General features: G+C 34.3%; 1 protein-coding gene across 2 annotated transcripts; it reads left to right on the top strand.

Moving 5' to 3' along the window:
- The first annotated feature begins 782 nt into the window (after window positions 1-782).
- Window positions 783-18,127, top strand: LOC149739224 (importin-7-like). Of its 2 annotated transcripts, none has more exons than XM_089875690.1 (24): window positions 783-955; window positions 1,208-1,449; window positions 1,680-1,838; window positions 2,412-2,568; window positions 3,118-3,219; window positions 4,282-4,364; window positions 4,684-4,754; window positions 5,396-5,544; window positions 6,025-6,124; window positions 6,425-6,533; window positions 6,849-7,032; window positions 7,278-7,485; window positions 7,977-8,095; window positions 8,464-8,686; window positions 9,134-9,234; window positions 9,801-9,923; window positions 10,448-10,540; window positions 10,850-10,936; window positions 11,376-11,509; window positions 11,873-12,015; window positions 12,721-12,869; window positions 13,492-13,618; window positions 15,733-15,849; window positions 17,708-18,127. In XM_089875690.1, the coding sequence occupies exons 1-24, from the start codon at window positions 839-841 to the stop codon at window positions 17,809-17,811; spliced, it is 3,201 nt and encodes a 1,066-aa protein (XP_089731816.1). In that variant the 5' UTR covers window positions 783-838; the 3' UTR covers window positions 17,812-18,127. The 2 variants fall into 2 exon arrangements, with proteins under 2 accessions (XP_089731816.1, XP_089731815.1); XM_089875689.1 differs by lacking the exon at window positions 13,492-13,618 and adding an exon at window positions 14,527-14,665 and having other exon boundaries at window positions 785-955.
- The last annotated feature ends 48 nt before the right edge of the window (window positions 18,128-18,175 follow it).

Genomic DNA, 18,175 nt, shown 5'->3' with positions numbered 1-18,175 from the left:
GACATTGCTTTCCACCAAGAAAAATATCATTCTAAAGCTTGTGTAGTATGTCAAAAACATGGTAAATTAGGCATACATTACCCTAACTGAAAAAACGTAGATGATTTAATTACGTGGCAGTGAGCACAGTCACAAAACCTCGTAACTTAATTCGCGACAGCAAACAAAATCTGGCAACACTGTAAAATATGCAATGCATGTTCGCTCATATTCAATGGCGGGAGTTTGTACAGTGACGGAATTTGACTAATTTTATTCAGTTTTTGCTTTTTAAACTCAAGTTTAACTTGTTTCAGTCGTAAAAGACGAGTTTAGAATACGCATAAGTATTGCGGGCCCTTTATAAATATAGTTTTGTGCGCGATTAACGTAACTTTAAAGGAACTATAGTAAATAGTTAGGTTAAAAGTTCTTTTCGAACGTATTTTCGTACCCAAGGTTATATTAAATGCTTAAGCATTTCAATTGTTATTTTTTATTACCTTGTACTATTACGTTAAATAAATCTATGTATCCTCACGTAAATTGCCCAGTTATAAAACCTTGAATGTGTATACCCATCATACCCACCTATATCATAGGCTACTATACCTAATGGTATTAGGCTTATTTAATACTGCACAATTTGGTGCTAGTGAAGAGTCTTCCCCCCACCTTATTTTCTAACCACTAACCCCTATATAACCACTAACTACTAACCCCCAACCGTCCATCAACACCTAAGTGGTTAGCAAATAAGTTGGGGGGGGAATTCTTCACTAGCACCCACAATTTATACACTGAAACCTACAAGTTTGTTTCCACACAGCCAGCTGAGTAGTTCTGCTAAGCAAGTCTGATGCCTGATTGTACGCACGCACAAATACTCACCATGGATCCAAACAAAATACTCAACGCATTGGAAGCTACAATGAACCCAAACCTGAGGAAGGAGGCTGAAGAACAACTTGATCAGGTGCTTATATAAAGCATGGGTGCTTGTTATAGTATATACACCATGTGTGTCTGGTGTATAAGAAGACAACCACGTTATAACTTGACAGTGAGCATGAGGTGTATAAATACACCATGTGTGTCTGGTGTATAAGAAGACACCCATGTTATAACTGGACAGTGAGCATGGGTTTATGAATACACCATATATGTCTGGTATATAAGAAGGCATCTATGTATACAGATTTACTTACAAACATAATACTATAAACAGATGCACAAAATTGCCGGGTTTTCCCCTCTTCTGATACAACTAGTAATGTCCGACGAAGTACAAATGGCTGTGCGGCAATCAGGGGCAATTTATTTAAAGAACTTGTGCGTCCATTCTTGGCATGAACGTACGGACAAGGACGGAACTCCAATTACTGACGTTTTTTCAATCCATGAAAATGACCGTGGTCTAATCAGAAGCAATATTGTTAAAGCTTTAATTCATGCACCTGATATTATAAGGTAGTTGCTGTGTAATAGTTTTGTTAAGAGTTACACCTTATGTTTAAACAATGTTTCATGGAATTTGATTGCCACATACTAACCATATTTTCAGCTAACGATAGTTAGACCCACAATCCTATGAAACAAATTTGGTTTCTATGTTTACGGACTAGTGTAGAAAGTTTCAGGGTAGGCCTGCCCACCTTGCTTTCCCTGTTTTGACTCCTAAAAATCAAACCTTTCCACAGGAACCAACTTACAGTTGTCGTCCAAAACATCATCAAACACGATTTCCCACAAGTTTGGCCAAACGTAGTAAACGAGGTTCATTTCCATCTTCAATCTGAAGCCCCACGCGAATGGATGGGAGCTCTGCTTACTTTATATCAACTCGTCAAAACATATGAGTGAGTGTTACTGTTGGCTTTATGTGACGTATGGGATGCCTAACTTTTAAAACTAGTGTTGCACCATAAGTTTTGTGAACCCAGTTAAAGCGGAAAATAGCTTTTACCTGCGTGTGTATACAAGCCGTTAGAGCCAAAGATTATTGCAGGATCTGGTAGTGCGAAAAATGTAGCACACACAAATTATACAATTTTCTGGACTTTATTTTTGGCTGTTACAATCATATTTCTTGGTAACGGATCATGGGTAAAATTATAAAATTTATTACAGTTAAAGTATATTGCATTCACTACTTGATAAATGCATCTGGAACAATAAGTGTTGGGCTGTTGGGTGTATTTTAACAAAACTGTATTTTAACAACATCCCAACAGTTCATACCAAATCACCCCAAAAAACCTTGGCCAGCCTACATACTTTTATTCAGTACAAAACTTCAATACAAAACTTAAACTTATGGTTGCATTTACACAGTCCAAAGCCCCAAGTCACAGCCTACATAGTTTTTACCAAAACCCCCGAAAAGCTTATGCCAGTCTACATGTGCCGCCATATCAATTATTTTTCTTCAGATTCAAGAAACCTGATGCGCGAGGTCCGGTGATTGAAGCGATGAAGTTGCTGCTCCCTGTGATGCTCCAACTCTTCCGGAAGTTGATGGAGGATCCTTCAGCTTCTTCTGCATTGTTGCAGAAACAATTGCTCAAAATATTATACGCCCTTATACAAGTGAGTGTGTTAATAACCTAAACTGTTGTAGCAGCTAATGGACAACTGTGGCCTAAATTCTGCATCCCAAGTCCCTTGACTATAATCAGACCAAACATGTCGATTTTCTAAATGTTTTTCTATATACACTCTTATACAAGTTAGTGTGTGGCTGTTGTATTAGGGTGATGGCCAAATGTGTCTTATATTATCCAAAGTCCCAAACGCAGGTGCCAAACCTAGGATGGCTGAATTTTTTTTCACTGTCTTCATCGGTAAATATTAGAACCAATAAGTAACAGAAATGTGAGTCGAATTATTCCTGGCTCTCCTGCATTTTTAACTGTTTTTGCTGCCTATAGTCTTAGGCCCCATGTGGACTGTGGAGTAACTCGTTTTAGGACTTTACACATAGAGTATATATGTATAGTTAAAAGTTATTTAGCTGAGGATATTTAAGTAACTTTGTTAACAAGTGATAGTATATGTAATTGTTTTATCCTTACCCTATTTCCTTCCATGATCCACCATTTATGATTTTTAAAGTTCTAATATTATAATTACTTCCAGTATTCACTGCCCATGGATTTATTCAATGAAAAGATAATGGATGAATGGATTAATATTATGAGGGTGATTATTGACACACCACCACCACCAGATACACTACAGGTATTACTTGTATTTGCTATCAATGTACAACACTACAATTCACATGTAACTGTTAATAATAGCTTAGCTTATATCTGTTAAATATTTATCAATAAAATTCCATAAATGTTAGTATAGTATTAGTAACCTGGAAGGAGTTTTTAACATTTGTGTTTTTTACTCTTTATTCTTTAATTTATACTGCTAATATTGACTGATACTAATATTGACTGATGAAATTCATATAAAAAAAAATTGTATATGCCTAAAATTCAGATAAAAAGTTCAAAAGTGTTTTGTATATGCACATATGCAATGGACTTGTGGCAAATTCCATTCACCTTCACTATTTACACACATGGTGTAGGCGACTGTTTGAGTCATGAGTCATAGGACAAAGTTTAGTTGTATGAATGGTTGCAATCGACAGTCTTTAAACATACGTTGCTTTTTCACTTTCATACACCTTGTGCCTGCTTCCATATAATAACCATGTATCCATGTATGCAACTTTGTTGGTGAGGTTTTTTATATAAGTGATAATTTGGGCAACTAATAACATTAGTGCGCAGTATGAATTTATATGTTTTGCCCAAAGATACATAATATACAACAATGGTGGCAGCATTGGGTGTTGAACCCGGTATCATTTGGTTACAACTACAGTGCTTAACCACCACACCACAGGCTTGCCACAGAACTTATAATTGAGCCGTTATTTATAGAAATTTCAATAGATATGAAGGTTTAACTCTCTCCGTTGTTAAATATTTTAATAGAAATATTTCATATTATCTTAATATTGTTGCATTATACATAGGCCGATAGGCGTAAAGTCTTACTAAACGTTAGGATTGCAAAAACCAGAAAAAAAGAAAGTCTTCGCGCTCGCAGTAATAACGGCGTCTTCGTTTGGTCAAATGTAATTCTTATTAGTTCGGAGAAAATCAAAGGGTTGCCAGGCAACCCTGCAACCCCGTAACTTTACGCCAGTGTCATTATAGACTTGCTTTGCCCCACTGTACAGTTATATATTTTAATAGAAATATTTCACCTTATATTAATATTGTTTTTGATTGACAGGTGGATGAACTTGAGAGATGCGAGCTACCTTGGTGGAAAAGTAAAAAGTGGGCCGTGCACTTCCTAGCAAGGATGTTTGAAAGGTAAACTTTAAGACTGTTTCTTTGTAACCTTATTAATATTTGTGATTTCATAGTTTTTAGTTTTAAAACTTTTGGTAAAAATTAATATATGTTGTTTTATTCTCATGTTAAACAATCTATAGCCAGGCTTTCGTAATATTCTATTTTACACTTTCTTTATTTGTGGGTATATTTTTTTTCGTTTGTTTAATTCTATTTGTCCTCAATTTTAATCGTTGTTTGATTCTATTTAATGTTGAAGTGATGGTGTATATATATTTAAATCTGGTTGTTTATTATGACTTGTATATTTGTTTAACATCTCATTACCCACGACAAGGTATGGAAGTCCAGGCAGCGTGACTAAGGAATACAACGCTTTCTCTGAATTCTTCCTTAAACGATACACAGGTGATTATTAAAGTTACTTATATTAATATATGCACTGTTTAACCTGGGTACTGTTATTGTTGAGGTTACCTATACATTGTGTATTGTACTTACTTATATTACTGTGTAGGGGATTAAAGCTGTAATTTCTATAACTCTTGCTGATTAGGTAAATGAATTATAGATGACATATCTTAATCAATAAACATACAGCTTTGATAGTAAGTGTGAGGTCTGAGGTGTATGAATACACTATGTGTGTCTGGTGTATAAGAAGACACCCATGTTATAACTCTACAGCGAGCATGAGGTGTATGAATACACCATGTGTGTCTGGTGTTTAAGAAGACACCCATGTTATAACTCTACAGCGAGCATGAGGTGTATGAATACACCATGTGTGTCTGGTGTATAAGAAGACACCCATGTTTAACTTGACAGTGAGCATGAGGTGTATGAACACAACATGTGTGTCTGGTGTATAAGCAGACACTCATGTTATAATTCGACAGCGAGCATGAGGTGTATAAATGTACCATATATGAATATCACTATTCCATTTACCACAATAACACAACTTGACCTAACCTACACAGTGATACAACCACCTTTCCATATTATCTGTTAATATCAACAAATAATCCCCATTACATCCACCACAGTGAGCATCCTCCAAGTTCTGTTAAAGATATTTGACGCTTACCGCAACAAGGAATATGTGGCACCTCGTGTCTTACAGCAAGCTTTGCATTTCCTTGACCAATCTGTCAGTCACGCGCATACATGGAAAGTTATGAAGGGAGCCTACCATGTAAGTGTTTCTATTCCATATGGATGAGGTCCTACAGAGTAGCATGCTATAGAAGTTGTTTCAATACCTCAGATGCTGTGCTTACTCCTATTGTAATATATCTGTGTTTTATCTGTCTGTTTACATTTGTTGTTAAGGGGTTTTATGAACTTTTTTATGAGCTTATTTCTTTTTCTTTCTAGGTAGGCTTACTAAAAGACATATTTGGGCCAGTCATGCATTAGAACAGAAGTTCTGTGCACACTAATTATTGCTGTAGTAGCTTATGTAATATTCTGTTAGTTCCGCTACCAGGCATAATGTATATAATTTATATATTCTTTTAGCGACTCGTCTAGTATGCAAATGTAGTGCATTCCTAAGGTTTCTTTCGTTCAGCAAGACTTTGTCAGGGAATTATTCCACACTAGTTTTTATACCGGACGAGCTGCTATAAAGAAATAGTGGCAGGCTTGTGTTTTATCATGCTTGTTGTTCCAGGATTTATTAAAAGACATCATTTTCCCTCTGATGTGTTTCACTGATGAAGACAAAGAGGTTTGGGAAGATGATCCGCATGAATATATTAGGATGAAGTTTGGTGAGTTATTATTGTTGGTGCTTCGGTGGCTTATCTATGGTTGCCACTCTAATGTCCACAGTATTATATCCTTAGCGTGGTATAACAAATGTCGCTTTGCTGTTAATACCATCTCTTGGTTATGATAATTAAAAAATGTTATTGTTCAAAAGGGATAAAGAAAAAAGTATGTTATGTTATCCTTGTGGGTGGGAACTTGAGTTACTTATCCATGGTTGCCACTCGCATGCCCACAGTCGAGTTGCTGAAAATATTGCAGTGTGTGGATAAACTGTAACTTAACGCTTCCTGTGTTTCCAGATATATTTGAAGACTTTTTGTCACCTGCCAGTGCTGCGCAACATCTTTTACATTCAGCTGCCTCAAAAAGAAAACAAGTTCTTCAAAAAACAATGGGATTTTGCTACAGGTTGGTTCAGTTTTATAATGGGTTTTGTTGGTTACATCAGGTTATAAACCAGTGGATGTGTTAGAACATCTTTATTGGGAGGCATTTCGCAAACTTTGCCAGTCATGCAACACACCAGCGACATAGGATTTTAATTATGGCATTTATAACTAAAGTTGTATTTATTGAAAGGAATATCATGTGATGTTATACAGGCTCGTGAAGTTGGTAAAAGAATCGCCATAAAAATAAAAATAGAACTATTGTAAAAATAGACTAAATCAAGATGTATAAAACATTAACCAATTTGTTTAAATTTGTTCCATCCTCCCCCAGTGTCCTCACTGATGCTGCAACATCGGAAGAGTTAATCCGGAGGCGGGATGGAGCTCTCCACATCATTGGATCACTTGCTGACACCTTGCTTAAGAGGAAGATGTATAAAGATCAACTTGAACTGATGTTGAGGACCCACGTGATCCCGGAGCTACAAAGCGATTATGGCTTCATGAGGGCTCGGGTAAGTCAGGTTTACTATTCATTGAAGCGACGTTGGTGGATAACGTCTTTTTGATATGTGATAATGTGTAAGTGCAATTAACAATTTAAGGGTAATTTCAACTCTTGTATAAATAATTTGCTAATTCTTCACCTCATAGGATAGAACGATTTAATTGCAGTTCTCCAGCAGAACTTTAGATTTTACCGAATTGTTTCCATTTTACTGAAATATTTCAACGGAGTTAACAATGCTATCACTCACAGGCTTGCTGGGTGGTGCAACACTTCAGCGAAGCAAAGTTCAAGAAAAAGGAAAATATTATCGCGACTGCTGAAGCGTTGAAACATCTTCTTCTCAACGATGGGGATTTACCTGTAAGAGTAGAAGCCGCAATGGCATTACAGGAGTTTTTGTCCGAGCAGGAGATAGCTGAGAAACATTGTGTGCAACATGTGAGGCCTATTATGCAAGGTCAGTTATATTCTAAAAAATTTCATTTGTAGCTTGTGTATTTAATGTGGTAACTTTTCAACCTAGAAATTTACTCTGGTATTTGGTAAATGTTTTTAATTTGCCACTAGAAATTAAGTTTTTATTTAATAAATGGCGCCTGTGTCACTCAATTTTATGCCATCCTGTTTGAGTGAGGTCCTCTTCAAAGACCTAGAATTCAAGCCAAATTATGTCCCATTACCCGAACACCCGTGTCGCTTATGTGTAAAGTGCAGCTCTGTCCTGGACTTTTCATGTTTTAGACTAATTCTCATTACACTTGCAACCAGTGGCGCAGCCAGAAAAAAATAAAGGAGGGGGGGTTTAATCAAAAAAAATTCAAAATATATATATTTTTTAATATATATTTATTTTGGTTTAAAATGGGGGGGTCGCGACACCCTAAACCCCCCTGGCTGCGCCACTGCTTGCAACTCTATTTTACTGACATCACGCATGATATTATTCAGCTTTGCTACAACTTGTACACGAAACTGAAAATGACGATCTCACGTCGATTGTGCAGAAGGTTATTTGTCTTTATTGTGAACATGTTATACCTTATGCTGTGGAGATTACCCAAAACTTGGTGAGATAATACCTAATTATGGAATAAAGAAATATATCTACAATATGCTTTTAAATACTATGTATTCTTGACTATATGGGTGAGGTTTTAGGATAATGCTTACCAAGTAACCTAGCGTAGTACTATTTGCCAGAGTTGACATTAACCAAACACATAAAGAAAAGAAAAAGAGAAACAGTAGAGTGTTTCTTTACTAATTTGGGCAACTTGGGACACGCAATTTGGGAGACGCCCAGTTGTTTTTTGCCCCATTTACACCCCTGCTCCTAAAAAGTATTAGGAATACCTACACACAAGCAAACATAGCTAAAAAAACTAGGTTTTATCATAATATGATCCTTAATCATTGTACTTATTAATCCACACAGACAGCTACGTTCCTCAAAGTAGTTGCAAGTTGTAGCGGTGACGCTGACGGGGCAACAGGTGACGCTGGGGACAATAACGATGATAAAGCTGTCACTGCCATAGGGATTCTCAGTACGATAGAAACCGTGCTTGATATGATGGAGGAAGAGAGGGAGATCACGCTTCAACTTGAATCAATCGTCGCTCCTCTTGTTGCTCATGTTTTAAAGACCAGGAATATAGGTGCGTGCAATGGCGCAGTCAGAAAAAATATAAGGAGGGGTGGGATTTAATAAAAAAAAAATTCAAAAATTTTTTTTTATAAAATTTTTTTTTGGGGGGGGTTTAAAAGGGTGGTTTGCGACACCCAAAACCCCCTGGCTGCGCCACTGGGTGCTTGTGTTTCGATTAATATTCTGTATGGGTGAAGTCTTCAGTGCGGCACACCTGAGACCTAGGATGTACATGTGTGTGTGTGTTTAAATTTATAGTGTTAGGGACACGAAATATTTTTTCATTTTGTTTTGTCGACTTTTTTATAGTTATTGAAGATTTTTTATCACTTTGTAATTATTATTGTTTAACTGGCTAGAGTATTAGTATTACAGTAATATACATTTCTGTTAGCTCCCCTGACTGGCATAATATAATCCATACAGTTATGGGAAGCTTACTATAAGTTATTCCCAGATTATTATGAAGAGATCTGCTCACTCATGTATTCCCTCACCTGCCAAGCGATATCTCCACCAATGTGGGAAGCCCTGCACCTTATATCAGAAGTATTCCAGGTAATTTATGGGCACCAAACCTGGGGTGGGAGGGTAGGCCCATCTGAAGTATTACAGATAGTATATGATAATGCAGCTGTTTAGCTGTATTGCATGTTATGTTGTATTTAACCATTGTATATACATATATATGTTATTGTGTTAAATACATTGCTGTGTGTAATAATAGTTACATTATATATACCATGTTGCAGGGGCGTATACAAGGGCGGGGGGCAAGGCGGTCCGAACCCTCCCCTCCCTGAATATTATTTTAAAAATATATATATTTTTGTAAAATCAGAATACCTCCTCTTAGAAAATAGTAAAGCAGTCATATTATTGTAGTTTAAAACCAATCTTACATTTTTCTATTATGTGTATTATTATTTAGTAAGGTATGTTAATACATTATTCTACACAAATAGGTTGTTAAGCTTGGTAATACAATACTATATGTCATGATCCAACCATAGAACTTATCTTTATTCTAAAGAATTGAAACCCCAACATTAAAAACTTGTAACTTGACTTAACTTACCGAGAATACAAGCAAACCCCATTATTAAAACTCCCCATTTCTTCAGGAGGACGGGTTCGATTACTTCACTGATATGATGCCAGTCTTACACAACTTCTGCACTATTGATACTCCAACATTATTATCTAACCCTAAATACTTGGAACTTATATTTGGGATGTGTAAACAGGTAACATGGAAGTTTTATGCAATATTTAGATTGTGGTGTTTAGGCGCCTAATACACAACTGTATTATTAACTGTCTATAAACTACTTCAGTGGTTTTTTTGGGTAATGGAATAATAGAACTACATGAATGAATGAATGTAAATCCTCGCGTGGCCGGAAAACGACAGTCGTTATCACACGGGTTTAGCACCTTGTGCCAGCTTACGAGTTGCCATGTATGTTACTTTGTGGGTGATTATTTTTTTTGGATTTTTTTCATTTTTTTATGTATTGCTGATAATTTGGACAACCCATTAGTGACCACTGGGTGGGAGCAATTGTCGTTAAGTGTCTTGCCCAAGGACACATACGCCCAGAATGGTGGCAACGTCAAGCCTTGAACCCATCACCTCTGGCTCTGGGTTACAGGCAGGCGCGCTAACCACTATGCCACGGCTACATCCCAGACCTCAGGTGTGCCTCACTGAAGTCCTGTCCATAATAGTCAATGAAATGAAAATATCAAAACATATTCTTGTGTGTAGGTTCTTGCTAAGGAAAGTGGAGAAGACCCTGAATGCCACGCAGCTAAACTACTTGAGGTGATAATCTTACAATGCAGGGGACAGATTGACCAGGTTTGTCGTTGTGAATGAATGTTGGTGGTTATATGGGTACATATACTGGGTCACTGGTATATATTGGTACATATGAAGTGTATGTCATTACTAATGTATATGGATGTCATTTTCATAATTTACTGAAACGTAAAGCAACGGGTATTAGCAAAAAATGGCAGTTGTTACAGCACAATATTGCTAAAAATACAGATTAGAATAAATCCCTATTAATAAGTATAATATAAATAGTTGAATTACTAGACTTTTCCGTCATCCCTACTTTATATGTTATTTCTATTTAATGTTTATTGTTATACCTCCCTCTAGTGTATCCCGTTATTTGTCGAAGTTGCGTTGTCTCGGTTGACGAAAGAAGTTAAGACGAGTGAGCTTCGAACCATGTGTTTGCAAGTTGTGAGTATGAGGACAGTTTTAAATATTTCTATAAAATTTTTAGGCTGTTTAGAGCAAAGTTTTGTAAATTTAACTTTTGCTATTCGAAATCTCATTTTTTAAACTAGTTTTTTCTTTATTCCCGTTTTTCCAAAGATTGAAACTATATTGGATATTTTTTTTCGTTTAATGTTTTTTCCCAAAGACTTGTATAAATTTTTCAGTGTTGTTATTTAAACTGCTTGTACTACTTTGAAACTTTTTAAATTAAAGTTTCATTATGTTTTTATTTTAACTTTTATGTATCAAAAATCATATTTTCAATACCTAGTTTCAAAATATTTTTTTTTGATAAAAAATATTGTTTCAACATTTTACCCCAAATTAAAAAAAAATTCCTAATTAAAGTGCGAAACATGCAAACATATTTGTCAAAGTATGAATAATTTCATGGCATCAGGTGATTGCCGCGTTATATTACAACCCCACATTACTTCTACAAACATTGGAGAGCATGAGGTTTCCAAACACGACCGAAACAATTTCAGAACAATTCTTCCGACAGTGGATTAATGATGTCGATTGTTTCTTGGGGTGAGTTGTGATGTCATAATACTAGTTGTGAGTCTAAATTGCATTTATTACAAAAAAGGTAATAAACAGTCGTTTGCTGGCAAATTATTCTTTTTATTTCCTACAGGTCAAAGTATTACTTATTAAAAAAAATTAAAAATGAATTTCTTTCATTTAGTAATATAACCAGGCTCTTTTAGAGTAATATGAAAACAAAAGCACATTTAATTCGTTCATGCCAGAGTAATATATATTAACAAAAATCTTAATTTACTGTCAGAACTTCACCCATTAAGAAAAGTATAGAAATATCCCACACGGACACATATTTAACATTATACAAGAAACACACAAACTAATATTAACAATATCCTTACCCTCCAGCATCCACGATCGACGAGTATGTGTGCTTGGTATTTGTACCTTGATGGATCTCCCTAATAGACCAGCTTGTATCAACGAAATATCGAGCCAGTTCATCCCATCTCTTATAATGTTGTTCCAAGGGTTGGTACGAGCTTATAAAGGTAATGTTGGAAAAAGTGTCGTATTAACTCAAGTTACACTTGCCACCATTTAACTCTAGTTTACCAACCAATAAAGTTGTTGATACACCGTGTCTTCGGCACTTCTCGAATGTCAAAGTAACTCGTACGAATGTCAAAGTGACTCTTAACCCGCTGGCCTAAATCCCAGGTCCTCGACAAGGACCTCACCCATAAAAAAAAACTCTTAAGTTACACTTGCCACCATTTAACTCTAGTTTACCAACCAATAAAGCTGTTGATACACCATGTCTTTACATTGAATGAAGTCCAAACCTTTTGAAAGCGTTAATCCCAAGGAAGTCAGCTTTTCAGTATCGGGTTTCATTATAGGATCCCATTGTGTGCTTAAGAGAGAATCCGCTCATTTAAAATACAGTCTTCACCCAATAAAAACCTATTTGCCCCATCTCACCCACATTACCCCTCATCCTTGCAGTACAAAAAGAGGAGTCATCTAGCAACGGGTCTCTAACCTTCTAGACCCCTGTGGGCATAGAAACTATGTTACCCAATCCCCTCATTGCATTTCATTTTCCCATCTATATTAACCCCCCCTCCCCCCATCAGTACAAGGAGGGAGAGTATCCATTGTGTGCCTCCCTGTAGAATCTCACCTGTATAGAATAGCTCAAGTTGTTATAGGTAGAATAAAGTCTCCCCATATTAACCCCTTCCTCCCATCAGTACAAGGAGGAGAAACATCCAGCAACAGCTCCGATGATTCCTCGGATGAAGAAGACGAGGAGGAAGTTTACGAACAAGCGGAACTCGCATCCGATGAAGACGAGATTGACGAGGAGTCCGCCGAATATTTGGAAATGTTGCAAACCAAGGTGGGTGCAGTGTTTCACATTTTTTATACCAGTGTTTCCAAAAGTGGTTTATAGTAATGTTTCCCAGTGTTTTTTATCTGTTTTACCAACAATTTTTTTATTTATGCCTAATTTTTTTGAATGCTGCAGACTAAGATGGGTGGCTTGTACACTACTGTTTTTTTATTATCTGCCAAGGTAAAGTGTAAAATAATATAAAAAGTTTAGGTAATTTTATTTATTTTATAGTCCTCGTTAATTGAGTTTTTTCCAACGTAGTTTATACCATTTTTCCCCAATGTTGTTTTTATCTGTTTTGACAAAATTTTTTAAGCCTCATACAAAAATGTAATTTATTCAAATAGTCCCCAGTGTTTCCAAACATGATTTATACCAGTGTTCCCTAATGCAGTTTGTGCCCAAATTTGTCTTTGTTTTTTTAATTCACTTTTTATTTAAATGTTCACTTAAATTAAATTTTTCTCAATTTTTTTTTTACATTTTTTTATTTTTATAAATATTAAAATAAATCTTTAGTTATGTTCAGTTAGATTTGAAAATATGAAAGCAAGCAAACAAGTCTAGGGTGCGAGTAATAGACAGGCTGCCATAGGTTAGCACTTAGCAGTTGAGGTTGTTTCAGGAAAAATCATCTGATACGAGTTCTATTTATTCCGATGAGGAGACAGACCTTGAAAGTTTCAACAGCATATTGGAGGACTCCGATAACGAGGTTGAGGAGTTTACGATCTTCAAGAACGCAATGCAGTGTGAGTGGAAGGGAAGGTTTAGTATTAGCAGTGTTGAGGGTTGTAGTTGAGATGGTAGAACCATGCCTCACAGTTATTGAATCTCTTTTATTGAGTGTCTATAAACTGGTTCAGTGATGGTAGAACCTTGGATGTTGGGGTAATAGTCTAATAGACCTACAAACCAGGTGTCAGATGTGCCTCATTGAAGAGCACACCCTTATATATTAGAATCTCTAGTATTGAGTCTCTTCAGTTAGGATTAGATGGTAGCTATACCGCTATGTGTGCCTCACTGAAGACATCACTTTTATAAAATAAAATCTTTTTGGTTGAGTGTCTAAACCTGCTTTAGTGGGGACTAGATTGTAGTACCCTGGGTGTTGTCGTAATAGAGCTACATTCCAGGTCTCAGGTGTGCCTCACTGAAGACCTCACCCTTATATAATAGAATCTATATGATTGAGTGTCTATAAACTGCCTCTGGGGACTAGATGGTAGCACCCTGAGTGTTGGGTAATAGACTTACTTCCCAGGTCTCCCGTGTGCTCAGATTTCATATGTTGTGTACAAAGACTCAGTTTTAGGTAATAAAAAGTCTCAGAAAACAACTTGAAAGAGAACAAAAATACAGAAAGTTAAAAAATTTTACAAAACAATAAAAATTAAAAAATAAGACAAGGTATAATATGACAACACAGAGACATAAAGTACAGAGTTAAAATATATATAGGTCGTAAAACAGCAAATAAAAGTTAAATAAAAATAGAAAATAGACAGGTATAACATGCAAACAGTTTAATAAAATGTCAGGAACAAAAAAGTTTAAAAAATAAACATGAAATATTTTTATTTTTACGGTCCGATTCTATAAATTAAAATACGCACATAAATATCATATAAATAAAAGATAGAGATTTAATAAATAGGATGACGAAGATGATGACGACGACGACGAGGATGAATTAGGAGCGGAGGGAGAAACAATGTTGGAATCTTTTCCAACATTATTGGAAGCGGAAGATGCGGCGATTGACGAGTTTGTCGCGTTCAAACAAGTTCATATTTGTAAGGGTTGGGTGTGGGCTTTAATAATTGGTCAGGGTATAACAGTAAAACACACTAATTGATTGTGTTGCCACCCATGGGTTATAATTCTTCCGGCGCCGTGGCTCAGTGGTTTAGGCGCTTGCATTGAAACCAAAGTGTCCCCGGTTCAATGCTCGACGGCGCCACTAATACTGATCGGCGTATGTGTCCTTGGGCAAGACACTTGATGGTCATTGCTCCAACCCAGCAGTCACTAATGGGTTGTCCAAATTGTAAGTCATATCAAAACAAGGTGGCCTGAATCCCAGGTTCTTGACAAGGACCTCTTCCATAAAGAACAAAAAATGGGTTATAATTTAAACGTTAAACCACATAATACAGATAGAAACATTAAATGTAAAATACACATATCATGTAATATGTGATTGAAGAGTTTGTGGCTTTCAAACAAGTTCGTATTTGTAAGAATGGTGTTTGGGTGGTTGGTTAATTTATTATAATTGATCACGTGTTTGTTAAATAGAAAGTTTGAAAAAAATCTGCGTCGTAAACAAAGTTAATCATTACAAAATTTGAACATGGCGGGTTTCGTAGGGTTAAAAACCTGATTGTTACAATTATAGGGTTGAGCAACATTTTTAAAACAGTGTTCTTGCCAATTAAAAGCTTAAATGTTGAACACAAATCTTATTTTTCAACTTTAAATAAAAATTCCTATTTTTTTGGCAGTAGTTTTGTATTTTAGAAAAACCAATGGAACTTAAGGTCTATTATCTAAATAACATTATTTTTCCATGGTGGCAGTTTGTAGACACTCAATAATGCTGATTCTATAATATTTCTATCATCATAGAATTAAAAAATTAACAATTGTAAAAATTTATAAGTTTAATATATTATGTAAGGGCGAGGTCTTCTGGCACAGAATGTTGAATTAAAAGTTACCAATTGGCTTAAAGTTTGAAATAAATTTAGTATTTGGATGGCATTAATCATTTTATTGGTATTTAAATAATGGTATTAATATATTTATTGATTATTCACAATAGTGATTATTACCTTCTAACATGATTGTTACATCACAGCCTTATTAGAACGAGACCCTGAATGGTATCATTCGCTAATGAATGGGTTGTCAGAAGAACAAAAGAAGTCGCTCACCGATATTTATGTATTGGCGGATCAACGACGAGCTGCTGCAGGTGTGTACTGATGTACATGTATGGTGTATACGAATATTTTATGTAAAATTATTATTTTTTTTTTTTTCACACACATGGGTACACAAAATCATTTTTTCATGTAATAGAATTCTTTTCTTTTTCCCGTGTATACATGTACACAATATTTTTCATTTTTTTCATGTAAAATTTTTTTTTTAATTTATTTACTCACATGGGTACCCGAGATTATTTTTTTCATTAAAAAAACTTTTTTTTTAGGAAAAAAAAAAACTTTTTTTTTAGGAAAAAAAGTTTTTTATTTATTTTTTATACTCCTGGGTACACAAGATTTTATATTTTTTCTTATGTATACGGGTACACAAAATTTTAATTATTTTTTTTCTCTTGTAATTGTGTCTCCTTTTATATTTTATTTTTTTAATGTAAAAAAGATTATTTTTTTGCTCATGTACACAATTTTTTTTCTTTTTTTTTCTTTAAAATATTTTTTTACACACATGTGGTACACAAGATTTTTTATTTTTTCATGTAAAATATATATATATATTTTTTTTTCTCTATGTATACGGGAACACAAAATTTATTATTTTTTTATGTAAAAAACTTTTTTTTCTCAAGAATCGGCACACAAATTTTTTTTTCTATGCTTCTAGGTACACGAGATTTTTTTTCTTTTTATCGTATAAAAAATAATTTTTTAAATTTTTTTCACACACATGGTTACACAAGATTTTTTATTTTTTCGTTTAAAATTTTTCTTTCTTTTTAATGTATAACGGGCACACAAGATTTTCATTTTTTTCCTGTAAAATATTTTTTAAATTTTTTTTACTTACATGGGTACCCGAGATTTTTTTTCATGTATACAATTACACAAGATTTTTTATTTTTTCATTTAAAAGAATTTTTTCTTTTTTCTATGTAGACCTGTACACAAAATTTTTCATGTAAAATTATTAATTTTATTTTTTTTCACATACATGGGTACCTGAGGTTTTTTTTTCATGTAATAGAATTTTTTTCATTTTTTTTTCATGTATACATTTACACAAGATTTTTTATTTCTTCATTTAAAAGATTTTTTTCTTTTTTTTTCATGTAGACCTGTACACAAAATTTTTCATGTAAAATTATTAATTTTTTTTTCACATACATGGGTACCCGTGATTTTTTTTTCATGTTATAGAATTTTTTTCATTTTTTTTTCATGTATACATTTACACAAGATTTTTTTATTTTTTCTTATGCATGGCACACAAGATTTTTTTTCCAGGTAAAAAATTTTATTTATTTTCTATACTCCTGGGTACACGAGATTTTTCTTTTTTATTTAAAATTATTTTTTTTTTTTTTACACACATTAGTACACGAATTTATTTTTTTCATGTAATAAAATTATTTTTCCATGTATATGGGTACACAAAATTTTTTATTTTTTTTATGTGAAATAATTTTTTTAATTTTTTTACACACATGGGTACCCGAGATTATTATTTTATGAAATACAATTTTTTTTCTTTTTTTTCTGTGTAAAATGGTACACAAAATGTTTTTATTTTTTCTCATGTATACAGTTACACAAGATTTTTTTTATGTTTTTATTTTTTCTTATGCATGGAACACAAGATTTTTTTTCCAGGTAAAAAAGTTTTTTATTTATTTTTTATACTCCTGGGTACACAAGATTTTTCTTTTTTTATTTAAAATTATTTTTTTTATTTTTTTCACACATAGGTGCACAAGAATATTTTTTCTCATGTATATGGGTGAACAAGGTTTTTATCTGTTTTCATTTTTTGGGATATTTTATTTTTTCATATGTATACAAATACAGGCGATTTTAAATTTTTTCTCTAATTTAAATTTAAAATTCCAGAGTCGAAAAAGATTGAGAAAACTGGAGGATACAGATTCGACAACACCAACGTTCCATCATCGTTTAGTTTTTCATCAGCCCCACCCCCTACATTGTCACCTTGAATTGACATGAATTAGCATATTGTTCAACAAAGTGCCTTCACCACTTGTTATTAGGAAAATATGATGATAATAATACAGTTTCCTAAACCCCAACTAGCCAATAAAATATATCGATTCTGATGTGTTTGAAAGTAAAAAGTCCGATGTTTTTAGTGAAATGTTAAAGGAGAAAACTGTTTCTTATTTTTATTTCCTTTTTAAAGCTAAGTGGTGCTTTGTGTATATGCTGAGGTTCACATGTTGCTTGGGTAAATGTCGGCATGCTTAATTTGTTGAGTTGTTTTTGTTATAAACATGATCACCATTGGTGTAAAAATTTGTTGTGCTGAAAAGAAAGGGGTTTTAGACAGGAAAGAAAGGCATG

The sequence above is a fragment of the Ciona robusta genome, chromosome 3 (genome assembly GCF_009617815.1).
Source record: "Ciona robusta chromosome 3, ASM961781v2".
NCBI lineage: Eukaryota > Metazoa > Chordata > Ascidiacea > Phlebobranchia > Cionidae > Ciona > Ciona robusta.
This window is presented reverse-complemented; position numbering and strand designations above follow the sequence as displayed.

Excerpts from the sequence above, each read along its gene's own strand:
- LOC149739224 (XM_089875689.1), top strand. The coding sequence starts at position 839 with ATGCCTGATTGTACGCACGCACAAATACTCACCATGGATCCAAACAAA. Across the intron at positions 6,534-6,848 it reads ACAATGGGATTTTGCTACAG|TGTCCTCACTGATGCTGCAA; the intron begins GTTGGTTCAGTT and ends ATCCTCCCCCAG. Across the intron at positions 15,850-17,707 it reads TCAACGACGAGCTGCTGCAG|AGTCGAAAAAGATTGAGAAA; the intron begins GTGTGTACTGAT and ends TTAAAATTCCAG.